General features: G+C 35.5%; 1 protein-coding gene across 1 annotated transcript in view; it reads left to right on the top strand.

The window, feature by feature from the left end:
- Nucleotides 1–18,335, top strand: part of NDFIP2 (Nedd4 family interacting protein 2) — a 63,960-nt gene that overhangs the window by 27,482 nt on the left and 18,143 nt on the right. The window contains exons 2-4 of the mRNA XM_045810967.2: nucleotides 4,642–4,807; nucleotides 10,412–10,545; nucleotides 16,852–16,945. Coding sequence (XP_045666923.1) covers nucleotides 4,642–4,807; nucleotides 10,412–10,545; nucleotides 16,852–16,945 — 394 coding nt within the window. The remainder of the gene's footprint in view (nucleotides 1–4,641; nucleotides 4,808–10,411; nucleotides 10,546–16,851; nucleotides 16,946–18,335) is intronic.

Here is an 18,335-nt window from a genome sequence, read left to right as displayed (position 1 = left end):
CTTTATCATATGCTAGCTCTCATTAGTGGAAAAATGTCCAGAGACAGCAGAGTTTTAGTGGAAAAATCCCTAAAATTAAGACAATTCTGTTAATTTACTTAATAGTATGTTTATGTACATTAGGAACACTGCTGTAATTTAGTTTTATTGATAGAAAATCTAGCTTCATTTGCCAAGAGCAATGCTTTGTGGGAACCTATCTTCTGATCTATTGACTTAGATGACTTGGGCTATCTGCAGGGATTTCTTAGCTCCTGCTATTATTACCTTATCCCTAGCCGCATAGATAAGATAGCTCGCTTTCTTCTCTGGTGATTAAAATGTGTAGCTTGATTCTACCAGTTGATTTTATTGCAACTCTATCTGTTTTTTCCTCTAATTCGGGTGTTAAATAAGGCAATGTAGAATGATAGGGACTACCATAGGTGTTGGCCAGAGCCTTATCATCTTAGATTTCAAAGTTGTCATTGTCATCTATTAATATCATACAAAGGGCAAAAATCCCATTATATGTAGGTTGACCATTCAGTTTTCTTGAGAATGAAAAGGGTGGAGAAAATGCTAAATTGAGTGTAGCCCTTAAACAATAGGTATAAAGTAGGACTGTCCTGGGAAAAACAGCTGTGTGGTCATCCTAGTTACATAGCAGCCTTGCCAGAGAGTCATCCAAAATCTGCCTAAAGGTATTTGTTGTCCTACAGAAAAGCTAGTGTTCTAATAATTTAAAAGATCTAATTAAAATCTTAAAGCTCTTTTATTGAGTTAAAATTTAACTCCTTGCAACTACAAACTCTTCTTCCCAGTTTTGTCTTCTGGTATAAATGTAGTCAGAATATGGCAGTATACAAAATACATTAGCTCTTCACATACTTCTTTCTTTTTTTTTTAACAACTTACAACTTTCTTTTTTTTCAAACAGTGCTTGCTGAATCACACTTTATAGTACATACATACATTCTCATTTTGATGTGTTTAGAAAACGTTCAGTGAGGTCTCTAGCTTCTCAAAAGCAAAGCTTACAATTAATTACATTAATCTTTTATCATCTCAAGATAGAATGAAGTGCTACAGCAAAGGAGAGCTGCCAATTAAAGGAAACGAAACAGTAGTTTACACATGGGAAGGCTGGACTTCCAGCCAGAGTTAATCATAATGCTTATGGTTCTCTTATCATTAAAGATAATCGATATACATCAAGTAAGGACTAAGTACGGATACATTTAAGACAGCCAGCCCTCTTGTCATCCTTTGATCCTTCAAGCTAAAAAACAGTAGCTCTATATGCAACTTTTCATCACCCTGGTCACTATATTAAAGACATATTTTAGTTTTCATGTGGTCTTGCCCATGTTTTTTTCCAGGAAGCTCAAAAATAGAACAAGCTAGGAAGATAACTTTTGAGGTAATGTATGGACAGGACACAGAGCCTGGTTCATTATTTTATATATGTAGTTCCCACCCCGTTTATGTCCACGCCTTTTTTTTTTTTTCTGTTTATGATAATCCTTAAAGAATGTAAAATAGAATCATCTAAGAGCATGATTAAGGAAAAATTTCCACAAATGGCATTGTTTAATTTGGTGAACATGTAGATTGATTTGAACTTTTGAATGAATTTAGTTAAAAGGCAAAGTTGGTTAATTTATAGAGGCATCAAAGATATCAAAATTAAAAAGTTGAATTTTAGAAGTTGTTACAGTGGGTAGAGATTATCGACTGAGATATTGGGTTCTGTTGATACATGGCAAATGTTCACTGTACATTATAATTTTGTAAAAATGAAACTGTGAAGTGTGATGTTGGGCTGTTGAAATAATTGAAGGTGTGTTTTACAAGTTCCAAAGCTTTACTTCTGAGATCTTATGTAAAAGTATCTGTAGTTACTCTTTTTTGTTTGTTTGTTTTTAAAGACTTTTTAAATTTATTTGAGAGAGAGAGCAGGAGCAAGGGCAGAGGGAGAGGGAGAAGCAGACTCCCTGCTGAGCAGGGAGCCTGATGTAGGGCTTGATCCCAGGACCCCTGGGGTCATGACCTGAGCTGAAGCAGATGCTTAACTGACTGAGCCACCCAGGCGTCCTCCCCCCCCCTTTTTTTTAAGATTTATTTATTTTAGAGAGAAGGAGAGCATGCGAGCAGGGAGAGGAACAGAGTGAGAGGGAGAGAGAGAATCCTCAAGCAGACTCCTTACTGAGCCCAGTGGGGGGGGGGTGGAGCTCAATCCCAGGACCCCAAGATCATGACTTGAGATGAAATTAAGAGTCAGCCACTTAACTGACTGAGCCACCCAGGCGCCCCTGAAAACATTTTGATAGGTTTTAAAAATGAGTTGGTCATTCTGGGGAGCACATTTATATATTTGATATGGTAGGGAGTATTTCTGGTGAGGAACCAGAGGAGAGCTATTTTTTCGTACAGGATCTTTTTCTTTAGTACAGTTCATCCACATTTGCAGCATTAAGGGTAGAGATGGAACAGTGGTTTTCTTTTTTTGACACCCTATTAATTGTTTAGTTGATAATGCTATATATATATATATATATATATATATTTTTTTTACTTTTATTTGCCTTAACTTGCTTATCTAACATTTTTGCTCTTCGAAGTGTGATCAAAGATGACTAAGTTAAGAGTTCTCCTGGGTACCTTGTAATAGGAACCATGGAAGATGCTTGGTGACCCTGAGGCAGAGTGCAGCTAGTCAGGAGGGTGGTCATGTAGTGCCAACTTAGAAAACTGCTGCAAGTAAATACAAAGCTCATAGAAAATTCACTTTATGACTGTTTGACCTTACAATTCAGTTTCTGTGAGTGAATTTTATTACCTAAACCTTGGTGCTATGGGAAAAAAACCTGTCTTATGAACTTGATAAATGATTTTAGGTATTTTTATGGCAGTTCTGTTAAAATTTATGAACTCACAGAAATTGTGCTTTGTGATCACTTACCAAGACACATGCCAACAGCAGTGAAGTAAATTTTACTTTTCATGTTTTTAGAGGCAAATGAATGACTATTTATTGGACTGATAGCACCAAATTATTTCAGGCCACAAAATAAAGTATATTTTAAAGGAGAAGAAAGAGGAAACTAGTACTTATTAAATGCCTTCTGTTGTTAGGTGTTAATGCTAGATGCTTTCCAAATATTATTTTACAATTCTGTGAGGATTTTGGCTTCATTTAGAACTTATACTTGGAGACACTGAGGCACAGAGGTTTATCAAAGGTCCTAAAAGGTGGAGCAAGAATTTGCATGCTTTTTTTTTTTTTTCCCACTACATCACAAAACTCAGATTTGTGTGTGTACAGATTTGCTCTGTGACCAAATTTATTTGGGGGATTATTTTTAACATTGAATTTCTTTTTTTTTTTTTTTAAGATTTTATTTATTTATTTGATAGAGAGAGAGACAGCTAGCAAGAGAGGGAACACAAGCAGGGGGAGTGGGAGAGGAAGAAGCAGGCTCCCAGCAGAGGAGCCTGATGTGGGGCTCGATCCCACAACTCCGGGATCACGCCCTGAGCCAAAGGCAGACGCTTAACCGCTGTGCCACCCAGGCGCCCCTAACATTGAATTTCTTAAAGTACAAGAATAAATTAAGATATGAAAATTGAATAATGTTGAAGGCCTGTAGTTTTTCTTCAAACCAAGATTTTAGTGGATTTTAAAATGTCTTTAAAAAATTTAATAAGAGCTCTTCTCCAAATATATCTAAGGATCAATTATAGTACCTTTTTGATGAGTCACTTTGTAGAGTATTGATGCTCTTGGTTGACCTACGGTTTGCTTGCCTACATGCAGTTATTATCACCTCCTAACAAATGAGCATTTAAAAGATTACTTATAAATGAAGTAAGAAGGCAATAGCCCTACCGCTTAGTTTTGGTTCTTGGCCTTACCCTTCCTAGCTGTTGTGATGTCTGGCAAGTTACTTCAGGTGTCTACGCTTTCAAGGTTTTTTCCATCCCCTCCCCCCATTTTAATCTGTCAAACGGGGATAACATTCTCTATTTCATAGATTTGTTGTGAGGATTAGGTGAGTTAAGTGATCGCAGATCCAACATATTATCTTGCACTTCCTGAGCTTTCAATAAATTTGTTGTGTTGAAGAACGTCTTCCAGGGTTTTATATACACATTGATTCATCTTGCTTTATAAGTAACTCTTTTGGTACTTGAGAAAGCCTCCTTAGAGTATTCTACATTTTTGGAATGTTTATCATTATTTCTTTTTATTAATTCAGGTTACATTTTCAATTATTCTAGATACTAGTGTAATAGAAATGGTATTGTGGTTTAATTATTAGGTGCTTTATTTTTCTTTATAGTACACAGTGACTAATACATGGTAGTCAATATTGTAGGATTGAATGAATTTGAATCTCTTTATAATCATGATTTTTTTCTTTATGATTCTTAATTTGAACTTCATTTTTTATTGTAAAGAAACTACCATAATCTAAATTTCTTAGTGACTGCTTCAGTCTCTTACAAATTTTGTTCATCTTTTTAAATGTTATTTTACTTTGTTTTTAGCTAAAAGGTGATCCTTTGCCTGAAGTAATCTTTAAAAATTTGCTTAAAATTTAAAAAAATAATAGTAATCAGAATGACATTAATGTTTCTCTTTCTTTGTTCTCTTAGCTTCACAATGAAGAGGATAATTCAGAGTCATCTGCCGTAGAGCAACCATCAACTTCAAACCCAACACCGCAGATCGTTCAGACTGCTCCTTCAGCATCGGGACTTGAAACAGACTCTTCTCCTCCACCTTATAGTAGTATTACTGTGGAGGTACCTACAACTTCAGGTATTATTTTTAGTATGAAACAACTAGTAATATTTTTAGTAACTCAGCTTTGTTTTTTTTTTTTTTTAAACCAGTATGGTTTTATTTAATTATAGAATCTGTTAAAGAGGCTTCCTGGTTTTATGATTTTTTTATAAAAATGTTTTTCAAAGGATAGTTTATAAAATATTTACTCATATATTACTTGTTTCATATTGTTGTTTTCAAAAAAATTAAAAGTGTAAACTTTCTTATGCTTATTAGAATCTGTTTCCAACTGAGTGGCATATTCCTTTTGGAAGAAATAAATAAATTTGTATATACACATATAATTCATATACATATACACACATATATTTATATACATACATGTGTGTATATATATGAATTTATATGTACATATAGATATACATATATCTAAAGGTATATAGATATATGCATATGTGTGTATGCATATGCGTGTATGTATATCTATATATACATTTATATTTGTGTTTGTGTACATCTACCTACACAGTTATAAAACAAGGTGTTATTGATGCTGAGTGTGAGCGAGAATGTGGTATTTGTGAATGGAGGTGAAGGGTGTACATAGTATAATGATATACACACGATAATAATTCCTGGACACAAGGCAGTTGTTCCTGCTTTCTACTGTTCATTTTTTACTTTCAGGACATTCTAAAGAACTACCCTTATCTATTTCTCTGGCCACAGTTTATATTTTCCCAGTAATGCTAAGTTAATTATCATATAATTTATTTTTTATTTTTTACTTTTATTCCAGTATGTTAATATACAGTGTTATATTAGTTTCAGGTACACAATATATTGATTTAACAGTTCTATATTTTACTCAGTGCTCATCATAATAAGTGTACTCTTCATCCTCTTCCTATTTTACTTATTCCTCTACTCACATCCGCTCCGTTAACCATCTGTTTGTTGTCTCTTTTTTGATTTGTCTCTGTGTTTTGTTTTGTTTCTTAAATTCCACATCTGAGTGAAATTCTCTGGTATTTTGTCTTTCTCTGACTGACTTACTCACTTAGCATTATACAGTCTAGCACCATCCATGTTGTTGCAAATGGCAATATTTCATTCTTTTTTGAAAAGCTGAGTAATATTCCTTTGTATGTGTGTGTGTGTGTGTGTGTGTGTATGTGTGTATACATATCGTATCTACTTTATCCACTCATCTGTCGATGGATACTAGGATTGCTTCCATAATTTGGCTATTGTAAATAATGCTATAGTAAATACAGGGGTGTATATATGCTTTTGAATTAATGTTTTCGTATTCTTTGGGTAAATACCCAGTATTGTGATTACTGGATCGGGTAGTTCTTTTTTCTTTTCTTCTTCTTCTTCTTCTTTTTTTTTTTTTTTTAAGATTTTATTTCTTTATTTGAAAGAGAGGTAGAGAGCACAAACAGGGGAAGCAGCAGAGGGAGAGGGACAAGCAGGCTCCCCACTGAACAGGGAGCCTGATACAGAACTCAATCCCAGAAACCCGGGATCGTGACCTGAGCCGAAGGCAGGCGTTTAACCGACTGAGCCACCCAGGTGCCCCAGGGTAGTTCTATTTTTTAATCTATTTTTTATTTTTATTTATTTGACGGAGAGTAAGCACACACAGGCAGGGGGAGCAGCAGGCAGAGGGAGAGGGAGAAGCAGGTTCCCCGCTGAGCAGGGAGCCTGATGAGAGGCTCCATCCCAGGACCTGGGATCATGACCTGAGCCCAAGGCAGACACTCAACGACTGAGCCCTATTTCTTAATTTTTTTTAACCTCCGTTTTTTTTCCCACAGTGGCTGCACTAGTTTGCATTCCTACCAAGCAGTGCATGAGGGTTTCTTTTTTTCCACATCCTCACCAACTCTTGTTTCTTGAAGTTAATCATTATATAATTAAAAAACATTTAAAATATGTTTTCGTGTACTGTTTTAAATAACCTCTAAATATTTTATATATTCATTATGAAACATTTTTTAAATCTGTTATAAAAAACATTTTAATATTAAAAAACCCTTCACTAGAGTATTTCATCTTTCTTATTTGTTATTCTGTAATTAGTATCATTATTTCTCTTAAACTCTTGCTAGCTTTCTCTGGTTACCATTTCTGCTTCTACAGATTTTATCTAGACGATATGGGTTGTGTAAAAAGACCAAACCATTTACCTTTTTCATTTATAATATGCAGTTACTGGAAAGTATCTTCTTTATGAATGTACTCTCACTAATAAATTAGTAAATGCTTACTCCTTTTATTTGTATATAATGTTTATTTGATCAATGTGCTTGTTTAGTGCCCAGTTTGATGGAGAGTTTTTGTATTGATTTATAGCAGTTTTATTTGTCTTAGTATTTAATAGCTAGATTGGTGCTTGCTAAAATTTATTATGGGCTAATTTTCTTCATTATTCTGTAAGTGTCCAGAATATAGTTCAGTGAATTTGCTACCCTAGATTTAAAAAAAAAAAATCTAATTGATGGTAGTCTTGAAGAAAGAAAATTACTTATTTTGCTGATGCTTATCTGTGTTTGAATGATGGAAGATCCTAAGATTGAAATGGTAATTTTTTGTTCACTGCCATTGCGACTGCTGTGTGATAAGCCAAATGGGGTAGAATAGCAACCATTGTGATTAGTTCTTACGGGTTTTGCAGTGGGCTGGGCTCAATTATGCATTTTTCTCTCAGGGTCTCATGTGATGATTGTCTTTCAGTGACCTGTAGCTCAAGTCACACTGACGGCTTCCTTAGTAACATATCTGGTGCAGGCTTCAGCTAGGGCCTCACCTGGGACTGCTGTCCAGAATACCTATTTGTGCCTCTTCTTGTGGGCTGTGCTTCCTCCCTGAATGGAAGCTGGGTTCCAAGAACAAGCGTTCCGAAAGCCAGATAGAAGCTGTATCACCTGTTACGGCATGGCTTCAAAAGCCACACAGTGTCGCATCTGCCACATTTGGTTTGTTAGAAGTGAGTCACTAAGTTTAGTCTTTATTCAAGACAGTTGAGGAATTAGTTTCCACCTCTTGGTGGGAAGAGTTTTAAAGAATAGATTTAAGTTTCAGCATCGTCACAACTATCTACTGCCTCTTCCCCCATTACCAGACCTTTTCCTTTGTCACTCGTCTTCATTTCAGTAAATGGCTCCAGTAGGTCAGAAACTTTGAAGTCATCTTTTTGGGACCTTATCACAAAATTGTATTTTTTTTTCTCCTGTAATTTTTGATGAAATATGTTATTAATGGATTTCTTTTTAAGCCAATCAACCTCTTTATTCTAGCTAGAATAAATTGTTTGTCACTGTGTTCTAATCTCTTCTGGATTTAGATTTGTTAATTTTTTTTAAGAAGTTTTGTAGTTTTATTAGTGGGATCCTTACATACTGTCCTTACGGTTTTAGTATTAATATTGTGGAAGCGACATAGCATGAATTGAGAAGCTTCTCATTTTTCTATGGTCTAGAATAGTTTTGATAATGGAGCATGCCAGTTTTAAAGGCTAGATCATTTTCAGTTGTAAGACAGTGGAGCCTGCCACCTAGGTGTTCAGTTCTTATAATCTGTCTGACTCCTGGGCTCAGAATTTTATTATTTTTTTTATTTTTACATCTGTACTAAAATGACTGTAATTGAGCACAAGAACTACTGAGTAGTTCTAGAAGTTTGTGTCTCGTTAATGCAAACCATTGATATCATCTTTCTTCAGCTTCTTAATGTTGTATTTTAAGCATTGGCAGTATCAGTTTTCTGTGATTATATGCTTCAGTAGGTCACTTTCTGACTGGTTGTAGAGATCTGAACAGCATCAATAATAATAGTTGATATTTGTGTAATGCTTTACAGTTTACAGAGTCCCCCTGATTACTCTTAAATTCTGCTATATAATAACAAGTAATAGCCTTGCTGAGTCAGTTTTATGGATGAAAAAGTAGAGCTTCATAAAGTGCTTAAGTGGTTTGTTTGAGGTCACACAACTTAAGGAGCTGGGACTGTAGCTCCGTGGATGTTAAATTTTCTGGTTGAGAACCGCTGCCTTAAAGGGTAGACAGAAAATATGTAAAATTAACCAGTGAAAATTAAAGCGGTAGCAAAATAGTTCTCCTACCCAACTTTCATCTGTTACTGGTTAGGATATTTTTATCTATCGTGGGAGTTAGAACTTTTCGAGAACTCACATATCTGTTGTTAATGTAAAATATCTCTCTTCTTGGATAATGTATGTCATTGTTCCAGTTTTTAAATTTCTAATTTTAATGTTAGTGCTTAAAATTCATAACCATTGCTTTCATTTAATTTTTTCTTCTAGTCTTCAGACCTAAAGAAATCTATTTACTTGACGTGTGTCATGTTTTTACATCTGAATAATAAGTCATTTCTAAGAATTTATGACTCTTGTGCCTTTTTGGTGGATAACATTCAGTATTACACTGCTACTAGCATTGGATTAAAAATTGCCCAGCTTCAGATCCTTAGCTCTTATTGATAGCATTAAACAAACTTATTTTAAAGTCAATATCTATTAAAATAAAATAGGAAAAGTATTGCTAGAATAAAATGTGTTTTCATGTTGGAAATGCAAGGAATTCTGATGGAGAAAATGTATAAATACTGTAGTTATAATGAGGAAATCACAGAGGTGATATCAGACATTATAGTATGGATTACTGTGAGAACCTACCTGGTTTTCATGGCAATGATTCTAGCATAAGTCTAATCAGTTTATTGACCTGTATGTATCATTTTACTTTTATCACTCAAGTTGGTGATAAGCGATGCAGGTTTTTTTTTTTTAAATTAGCATTCTGCACTTACTATTTTGTTATATTTCTGGAGATCATATTTCAAAAATAGTTTAAAAACTGGGGAGGGAGAAATTCTTCATGAAAAGAAAATCTAAAAGAGTGGGTAGATATGGGAAAAAATGAGAAGAGAGGGACAAGAGTGAAAAAGAACTAAAAATCGTCATTTTTTTTTAGCAAAGAGAAATACTGAGTTTGCTGAAAAGATTCGGGCAGTTTCTAAAACTGACGTGTAGAAAAATGAACCTCACATGTTATCAGAGCAGATATTGGGAATGAGGAAATCCCTAGGTTCTGGCTACTTATTGGTTGTGCAGTACTGGGCAAATTACTTAACTTCTCTGAACCTCAGAGTTGCTAGGAGTAATGTATGTAGAAGTGCTGTATTAAATGTTTAGTACTATATATGTGTTATTATTCCTGATATTTCTACTTTATTGGCTGTGAGATTATGAGCAAGTAAATTCTTCGAGCATAGCAGTAGGTACAGAGGATGCTTGTATGTGGTGGGTTTCTCACTTCCCTTGTACACAGATTTTTAGAATTTCATTCTTGATATTTTTGTTATGTATTGTATATCAGCCTGTAGGTCGTATTTATCAGTCTTTTCCCTGTATAATAAATATGGGGCTAAACTAACACATACAGTTGTATAGTAGTACTTTATATGTTACGTAGCTTATAAAATAGGACTGCAAAAAGCAGTAATAGTCTTTAGTGGCCTGTTGTAAATTATTAAATTATGTTTTTGGCTCTAAAAATTTTATTAAATAGTTTGTTTTAATGGTTATCCTTTTTTAATCCCTTTCTTCAGATACAGAAGTTTACAGTGAGTTTTATCCTGTGCCACCTCCCTACAGTGTCGCTACCTCCCTTCCTACATACGATGAAGCTGAGAAGGCCAAAGCTGCCGCCATGGCAGCCGCAGCAGCAGAGACAGCTCAGAGAGTAAGGCAATCCGATTGCTCCCTTTTCAGAATACCGTTTTTAGTGATTCTCAGTACATTCAGTAATGTCAACAATAGTTCTCTGAGTTTCAGAATGTTTGTGCACGTAGATTGTTTTGTAGTATCTTCTCTGCTACTACTTATGTGTGTCGTCATTTTTTGGTGAAATTGGCACTCTCCTGTCCATTCCTTTATCTCCTCATTTCTGTTTCTGTTTCTATTTATTTCTTTTTGTACTGATCTTTCTGTGTAGCCCATCTGAATTTGTGGGACTCCTGGTCCTTGTCTTTACCAGTACATTTCCTAAGTCTTGATTTCTCTCATTTCAAGTGCTGACTTTCACCCCCCGTCCTCTGACTTCCTCACTCTAGATACTCTACCCCATCGACCTCTTCTCTGTTGATATCCTTATTTCCCTCCTCGTATAGTTTAGATTCGTGATCTCTAACTATGATCATAAATTATCTTTTTTCCCTGCTCATTTGTATATATTAGCAGAGCCAGTCTAGTGACTCCATGAATAAACTCAGTGTAGGTTAAAAAGCACAGAGAAATAAGTTACAAGTTTTCAAAATATGTTTGTCAATTCACTTTGTGTGTGTGTGTCCTTTTAACACATTCCAACCTAGATTTTAGAATGATGGTCAAGTATTCCACCTGTCCTTTCTGTCTTCTCTTCCTGTCTCAGTAATAGAGTCAGGGATATACATGTATATTACATCTTGTTCTGGTAGAAGGAGTGACTGTCTCAGGAGAATCAACGAGATGCATGTACACTATTCTACGGTCAGATAAAAGGTGGAAGTTGTTTACATTTTATTTATTTTAAAAGATTTTATTTACTTTAGAGAGAGAGTGAGAGTGAGAGACCATAGAGGAAGAGAGGGAGAAGCAGACGCCCCGCTGAGCAGCGACCCCGGTGAGGGTCTTGATCCCAGGACCCCGAGATCATGACCTGAGCCGAAGGCAGACAGTAACCTGACTGAGCCACCCAAGTGCCCCGTTAGTTACATTTTAGTGTGGCTGCAAGCAGGGCTAGAGTTTGTTGCCTTTTTTTCTTACTTCAGACTTTAGAGATACCATTTCAGATTTATAGGTTCATCCATGTTGTTCAAGAAAAGACAACCAAAAATCACTTTACGTAGAAAGCTAGAATTAGATGAGGGACAAAGGGAGAGAAAGGTGATTCTATGTACAGCATTCTTCTGCTGCCATCTGGCCAGAGCCCAGCGAGTAAATTATCTGATAGGTGAGTGTTTTTTCCTGGATGTTTTTTTTCATCAGTACATCCCTTTCTAAGCCTGTTCCCACTCCCATACTCCAACACACACACAGTTAAATGTCAACATAAATAGCTTTGGGCACATAAGACAGTAAGCCTCAAATTTATTATTTATGCCATTTTCCTTGAAGGGTGAAAGTAAGTCTTTGTTAAGACAGTGGCATAAAATATAGCTCAGTCAATAAGGATTTTTGATACTTGAAGGAGAGAATCACAGAGAAGGAACATAGACCTGTAGTGTGGAGTTTCTGTCAAAATCAGTTCTAGGTTGCTTAGCACGTACATGGTTGTACATGCATTATATACAGGCGTGCACCCTGCGTGAATGAGTAGGGCATAGCTCCTTTTCTCAGGGAGTATCTCCCTAGAGACCTTGGAAATGGCAAAGGTCCTTAAAGGATGTTACTCAACCTTGGGACCTCTGCTGCCCTAACTTCCACACTGTAGAACTCTGAAGAGAAAGAAGCAAGCATTGTCTTGCTCTCGGCTTTGGGAAAAGCATAAAGGTGATTTTACCTTTTGGAGAGAAAACTCTGAAGTGTTTCTCTTCCAACCTTTCATTGTCGTCATTTCCAGAGTATTGCTTTTAGAAAGTAATATGATCCTAGTCTGAATTGGAATATGTCCATAAGGAAAAGTTTTCCTTTTTCAGCTGCTTCTGATACCATTGTAACTACAGCTTGTGAAGATTGTGGAAAATTTCATGGAAAGCAAAATATAAGTGAACAGAAGAGACTTAGGTCCTTGGAAAGATTCTTTTAAATTCATCAGTTTCTAACCCAGTGCTCTGCCACCCTCTTTTCTGCAAAAGGTGATTGAGTATGGGTTTCTATACCTGATTCAGATAGAAAACTGGTCTGATTAGCATTTGAGTATGCATTCAGTTGTAAATGAATCTCACCTGGGTGAGGTGAAAGCTTATTTCTTAAATAAACTTTCTCATTGGGAGAATATAGGTAGTAGCCAGGAGACTTGGAAACAATACCGCTTTCTACTATTTCCTATTTCTGATGTGCAGGATTGCATGTAAATTATGGGATGATTAAATAGATTTATAGAAATGAACTCCTTTTTTAAAAAGATTTATTTATTAGAGCCTGCGCTAGTGCGAATTTACGCTAGAGTGGGGGGCGGGGCAGAGGGAGAGAATCTTCAAGCAGACTCCCCTCTGAGTGCAGAGCCCACCACCTGGGGCTTAATCCTAGGACCCTGAGATCATGATCTGAGCCGAAACCAAGAGTCTGATGCTTAACGGATTGATACACCCAGGTGCCCCTGAACTCTACTTATTTTTAAATATTTTTATGAAAAGTATTTGAATTCAAATAATTCACTTACCTTTTAGAACATGCTTGTTCACCAGGTTGTCTTATCTTATAATCTAATAGTGAGTAGTATCCTTTTTTTTTTTTTTGTACCTTGTTTTATTTATTTTTTAAAGATTTATTTATTTTAGAGAGGAAGCATGAGCGGAAGGTGGGGAGGGAGAGAGAGAATCCTCAAGCGGACGCCCCACTGAGTGCGGAGGCAGTCGCAGGGCCCAGTTCGAGGGCCCTGAGATCATGACCTGAGCTGAAATCAAAGAGTCAGTCACCCAACTGACTGAGCCACTCAGGTGCCCCTGTACCTTGTTTTAAGTTTGTCAGTAATTTGTCTTTTGACATAAAAACTAGCACTTTATAAATTGTGAGCAACTTCAAGATAAGGACTTTGTGTTTGCATTTTTAGCACCTATTGTCTGGTACATACTTGGTATTTAATAAATTACAGTTTATTAAGTTGATGAAAGCTTTTTAAAAATTAGCAATGTAAGAAATTAGGAAGAAGAAAATACCACACTTGTTTTCTTACAGCTTTTCATTTTAAAATATTTTGGTGTCTTTTCCCACTTTCAGGATTTATAAGTTAATGTAGTTGGAATTATTATAGAGCTACTGTCTCTTATTTTTAAGCATTTTATATAAATGTTTCTCTTTTATTTCAATGGTTTAGTGAAATTCCATGGAGTCAATATACTATAATTTAGTGACTATTCCTCTCTAGTGAAGTTAGATTATTTTCAGATGTGATTATGTGTCTATGTTTTCCATTGTTGGTGTTGTAAAGGACATCTTCGTGCATGCGTTTTCTGTCGTCTTAAAAATGATGTCATATGATAAAATCTCTGGAGTTATGTTTACAAAAGAGTATGAAATATTTATATTCTTGTCCTCAAAATGACAGTGGTTTGGAGGGGCTCACATTGGGCTTTAGTGTTTATTTCTTGAATTAACTTGAAATTATACAAAATTTTAATACAAATTTAGTTGGTGCCAACCACTGTATTTTATGTAAGAAGGTTGCCTACGATATAGGATTGCAGAGTTTTAGGGATCTTTTTGCCCAAATAATGTGCAATATGGTTTTGAAAGTCTTTTTCTTTTGGCAGCGTCCATAGTGAGACTACCATGAATGTATTAACATTTTCTTAACTATTCTCCTGAGCCACAGTTCTCACCGAGAAACACAAAGAGGGCGAAGTAATGTTTCCACACATAGTTTGGAACCCTGAATTTAGTGAGCCCAGTATTTTCTTTTTTTTCTTTTTTAAGATTTTATTTATTTGAGATGGAGCACGCACGCATGTGCGCATGCAGGAACAGAGGAGGGGCAGAGGGAGAGGGAAAAGCAGGCTCCCCACTGAGCAAGAAGCGGGCATGCAAGGCTTGATCCCAGGACCCTGGGGTCATGACCTGAGCCGAAGGCAGATGCTTAATGGACCGAGCCACCTAGGTGCCCCAAACCCAGTATTTTCTAATGGTCACTAAACATGCCCACATCTCTGCTCTGGGGAGAGACACTATTTCTCTCTTCCAAAGCTGTCTGCAATATAAACATCCTTGAAAAGATAGTGTAGAGGAAGGGCAGCGAGTGCCTCTACCTAGAAGATATGTAGAAACATGAAGGACTCATGGAGAATTATCTCCTGACTAGAGCCCACTATTGATGGGCATTTAGATTGTGTCTAATTTTTTGCTCTTATTATTATTGCTGCAGGACGCCTGGATGGCTTAGTTAAGTGTTTGACTCTTGATTTCGGCTCAGGTCGTGAACTCAGGGTCGTGATATCAAGCCCTGTGTCGGGCTCTGTGGTAGGCATGGAGCCTGCTTAAGATTCTCTTCCTCTCCCTCTCTCTAAAAAAGCAAACAAAAAAACCCAAAACACATTGCTGCAATGAATCATCCTTAATACATCATTTCTTGTAAGTGGGAATATACTGTATGTTTGTACAATATATTTCAAGAGCTGGAATTGTTGGGTGTGTACTTTTTTTTCCTTTTTTTTTGAAAGTTTTTATTTAAATTCCAGTTAACATACACTGTGATATTAGTTTCACTAAATAGTATACTATTTAGTGATTTAACATTTATATACAAGACTTGGTGCTCTTCACAAGTGCACTCCTTAATCCCCATCACCTTTTTAACCCCCTTCCACTCTAGTAACCATCAGTTTGTTCTCTGTAGTTAAGAGTCTGTTTCTTGGTTTGCCTCTCTCTTTTTCCTCTATGATTGTTTGTTTTGTTTCTTAAATTCCACACATGAGTAAAATCATATGGCATTTGTCTTTCTTTGACTTACTTCGCTTAGCATGATACTCTCTAAGTCCATCCACGTCATTGCAAATGTCAAGATTTCATTCTTTTTTATGGCTGAGTAATACGTCACCGTATATATACACCACATCTTCTTTATCCATACATCAATCAATGGACGGACACTTGGGCTATTCCATAATTTGGCAGTTGTAGATAATGCTGCTATAAACATCGAAGTGCATGTATCCCTTTTGAATTAGTAGTGTTGTATTCTTTGGGTAAATACCTAGTAATGCAGTTGCTGGGTTGTAGGGTAGTTTTATTTTTAACATTTTGAGGAACCTTCCTCCATACTGTTTTCCAGAGTGGCTGCACCAGTTTCCATTCCCACGAACGTTGCAAGAGGGTTCCTTGCCAGCACCTGTTGTTTCTTGTGTTGTTGATTTTAGCCATTCTGACAGGTGTGAGGTGATATTTTATTGTAGTTTTCTTTTGCATTTCCCTGATGATGAGTGATGTTGGGCATCTTTTCATGTGTCTGTTGGCCATCTGGATGTCTTCTTTGAAAAAAATGTCTATTCATGTCCTCTGCCCATTTTTTAATTGCATTATTCATTTTTGGGGTGTTGAGTTTTGTAAGTTCTTTATATGTTTTGGATATTAACCCTTTATCAGATATGTCATTTGCAAATATCTTTTCCCATTCCATTGGTTGCCTTTCACTGTACAGAAGCTTATTTTGATGAAATCCCAATAATTTATTTTTGTTTTTGTTTTCCTTGCCTCAGGAGACACGTGTAGTGAAAAGTTGCTGCAGTTGATTTAAGGAGGTTACTTCCTGTGTTCTCCTCTATGATTTTAATGGTTTCCTGTCACAAATTTAGGTCTTTAATCCATTGAATTTATTTTGCGTATGGTATAAGAAAGTGGTCCAGTTTCATTCTTTTGCCTGTTGCTGTCCAGTTTTCTCAACACCATTTGTTGAAGAGGTTCTTTTTCCCACTGGATATTTTTTCCTGTTTTGTCGAAGATTAACTGACCATGTAGTTGTGGGTTGGACATTTTTATTTTTGATTAATATTGCCAAATTGCCAGCCACAGAGATCATACCAGTTTAGATTCCACCACTGATTATGAAAATTCCTCTTTCCCGTTCAGTGCAAATATGTCAGTCACATCTTTCTTGATACAATTTTCATTAATGTTCAGTTTTGATCTTTTTTTGTGTTTTCTTTTAAAGTTACTCTTTTCAGGGGTGCCCATGAAAAATTAATACTTGCTAATGTTTTTGAATACTTACTGTGTGCCAGACATTGTACTCATTTTATCATTTTGTCTATACAAGTTGAGAATGTCTGATTTTATTTAAATTATTATCTTTATACTTAAGATAATAAAGTTGCAATTAGTTTTTTAGTGAACTGGTCTAATGTTATGTGTTTTTTAGATTCAGGAGGAAGAGTGCCAACCAAGAGATGACTTTAGTGACGCAGACCAGCTCAGAGTGGGTAATGATGGGATTTTCATGCTGGCGTTTTTCAGTAAGTGATTTTTCATTTCCACATTATTTTTTTGCATATCCTGGCTGTGTGTGTATTTAAAGTAACATAGTGAGGAAAGGCAAATATTGTTAATATGTGTCTACTTTGTTTAAAATGTAAATTGTTCCTGATATTGAACTATGTGATCATATGATGCAGTAAAAATCCTAGTATTTAGTATACTTATAACTGTGTATTGCAGTCATTATGCTAGATGCTGACTATAAAGAGTTATATAAGCTTATTTAATCTAAATAAGGTTTTGCATGAGAAATGTTGCATGTCCATGCAGTGATGTAGGAGCATGCAGAATGTAACTAAATTCTGCTTTTGGGGCAAAGGACTTCCATTTGAGTGTCTTTAAGCAGGAAGAGAAGGGTTGGAAAAGGAAATATTCTGGGCAACTGGAACAAGTGATTTGAGACACAAAAGAATGCAAATATACCTTATTTAGAGGGAAAGGTAAGGAACTAGAAGACCAGAAACCTAAGTATGATTTTTTAACACGTTGCAGATTCTTAAATACCTGAATTTATACAGTGGACTTTATACTTTGAGGGAAGACTGTGTTGTAGTCTATTATTTCAGTTCCTGAAACAGGGATTGGCAGATAGTATGGTATTATGACATTTGAATTGTTTAATTGCTAAAATTAAGTTTTCGAAACCCAATATTCATGTAAGTACATTTATTAGACTAGACATGGTAAATTTCTGCCCTTAACCTGCTCTCATAGAATGCTGATTTAATTCATTTTAAGTATAAAATTCATTTTGATAATAAAATGAGGAATAGTTTACTTATTTAAAGTACCACGTTCAACTTTAAAAATAGAAAATACAGAAAATACATACCTTGAGTTACTTTTGAGTCTGGGAAATCACTAATCCTCCATTTTGAAATGGTTTCTTGCTTCTTTTCCTTCTTTCGTTTCATCTGCTGGAGAATAGAAGTAGATAACCACTCAGAAGTGGGTCGGTGAGTGGGAAAGCAGTTACATTTTTCTCTTCAAATTTAGTAAATTATGTTCTGCTTGGCAACCAGCTAATATATATGCAGTATTTAAATCTTGTGGCTTTAGTTAAAATTTGTAGTTAGACATGATGGTAGGTACCGTGGAAAGCAAATGAACACTTTGACTACAACTAACTACTGTTTTGTACTGTTAGTCTGGTAAATGTTAGTTTTTTTCTTAGTTTTAGTTCAACAGGTAATCCTTTATTATTAATAACAGTCTTCCCACATATTTTGTTTATAGAAAGAGTAGTGTCAATGTCAATTCTTCAATGGTTATATCTTAAAAATCTTAATTGGAAAAGGAAATTTAAATTTATTGTACTATATGTAGTATAAATACCTGTTTCTTAGGTATAAAAATGTAATTTGATGT

Source organism: Ursus americanus, chromosome 10 (assembly GCF_024610735.1).
Source record: "Ursus americanus isolate L20-20 chromosome 10, mUrsAme1.1.p, whole genome shotgun sequence".
Taxonomy (NCBI): Eukaryota; Metazoa; Chordata; class Mammalia; order Carnivora; family Ursidae; genus Ursus; species Ursus americanus.
The sequence above is the reverse complement of the archived record's forward strand: the minus strand, read 5'-3'. Positions and strand labels throughout refer to the sequence as shown.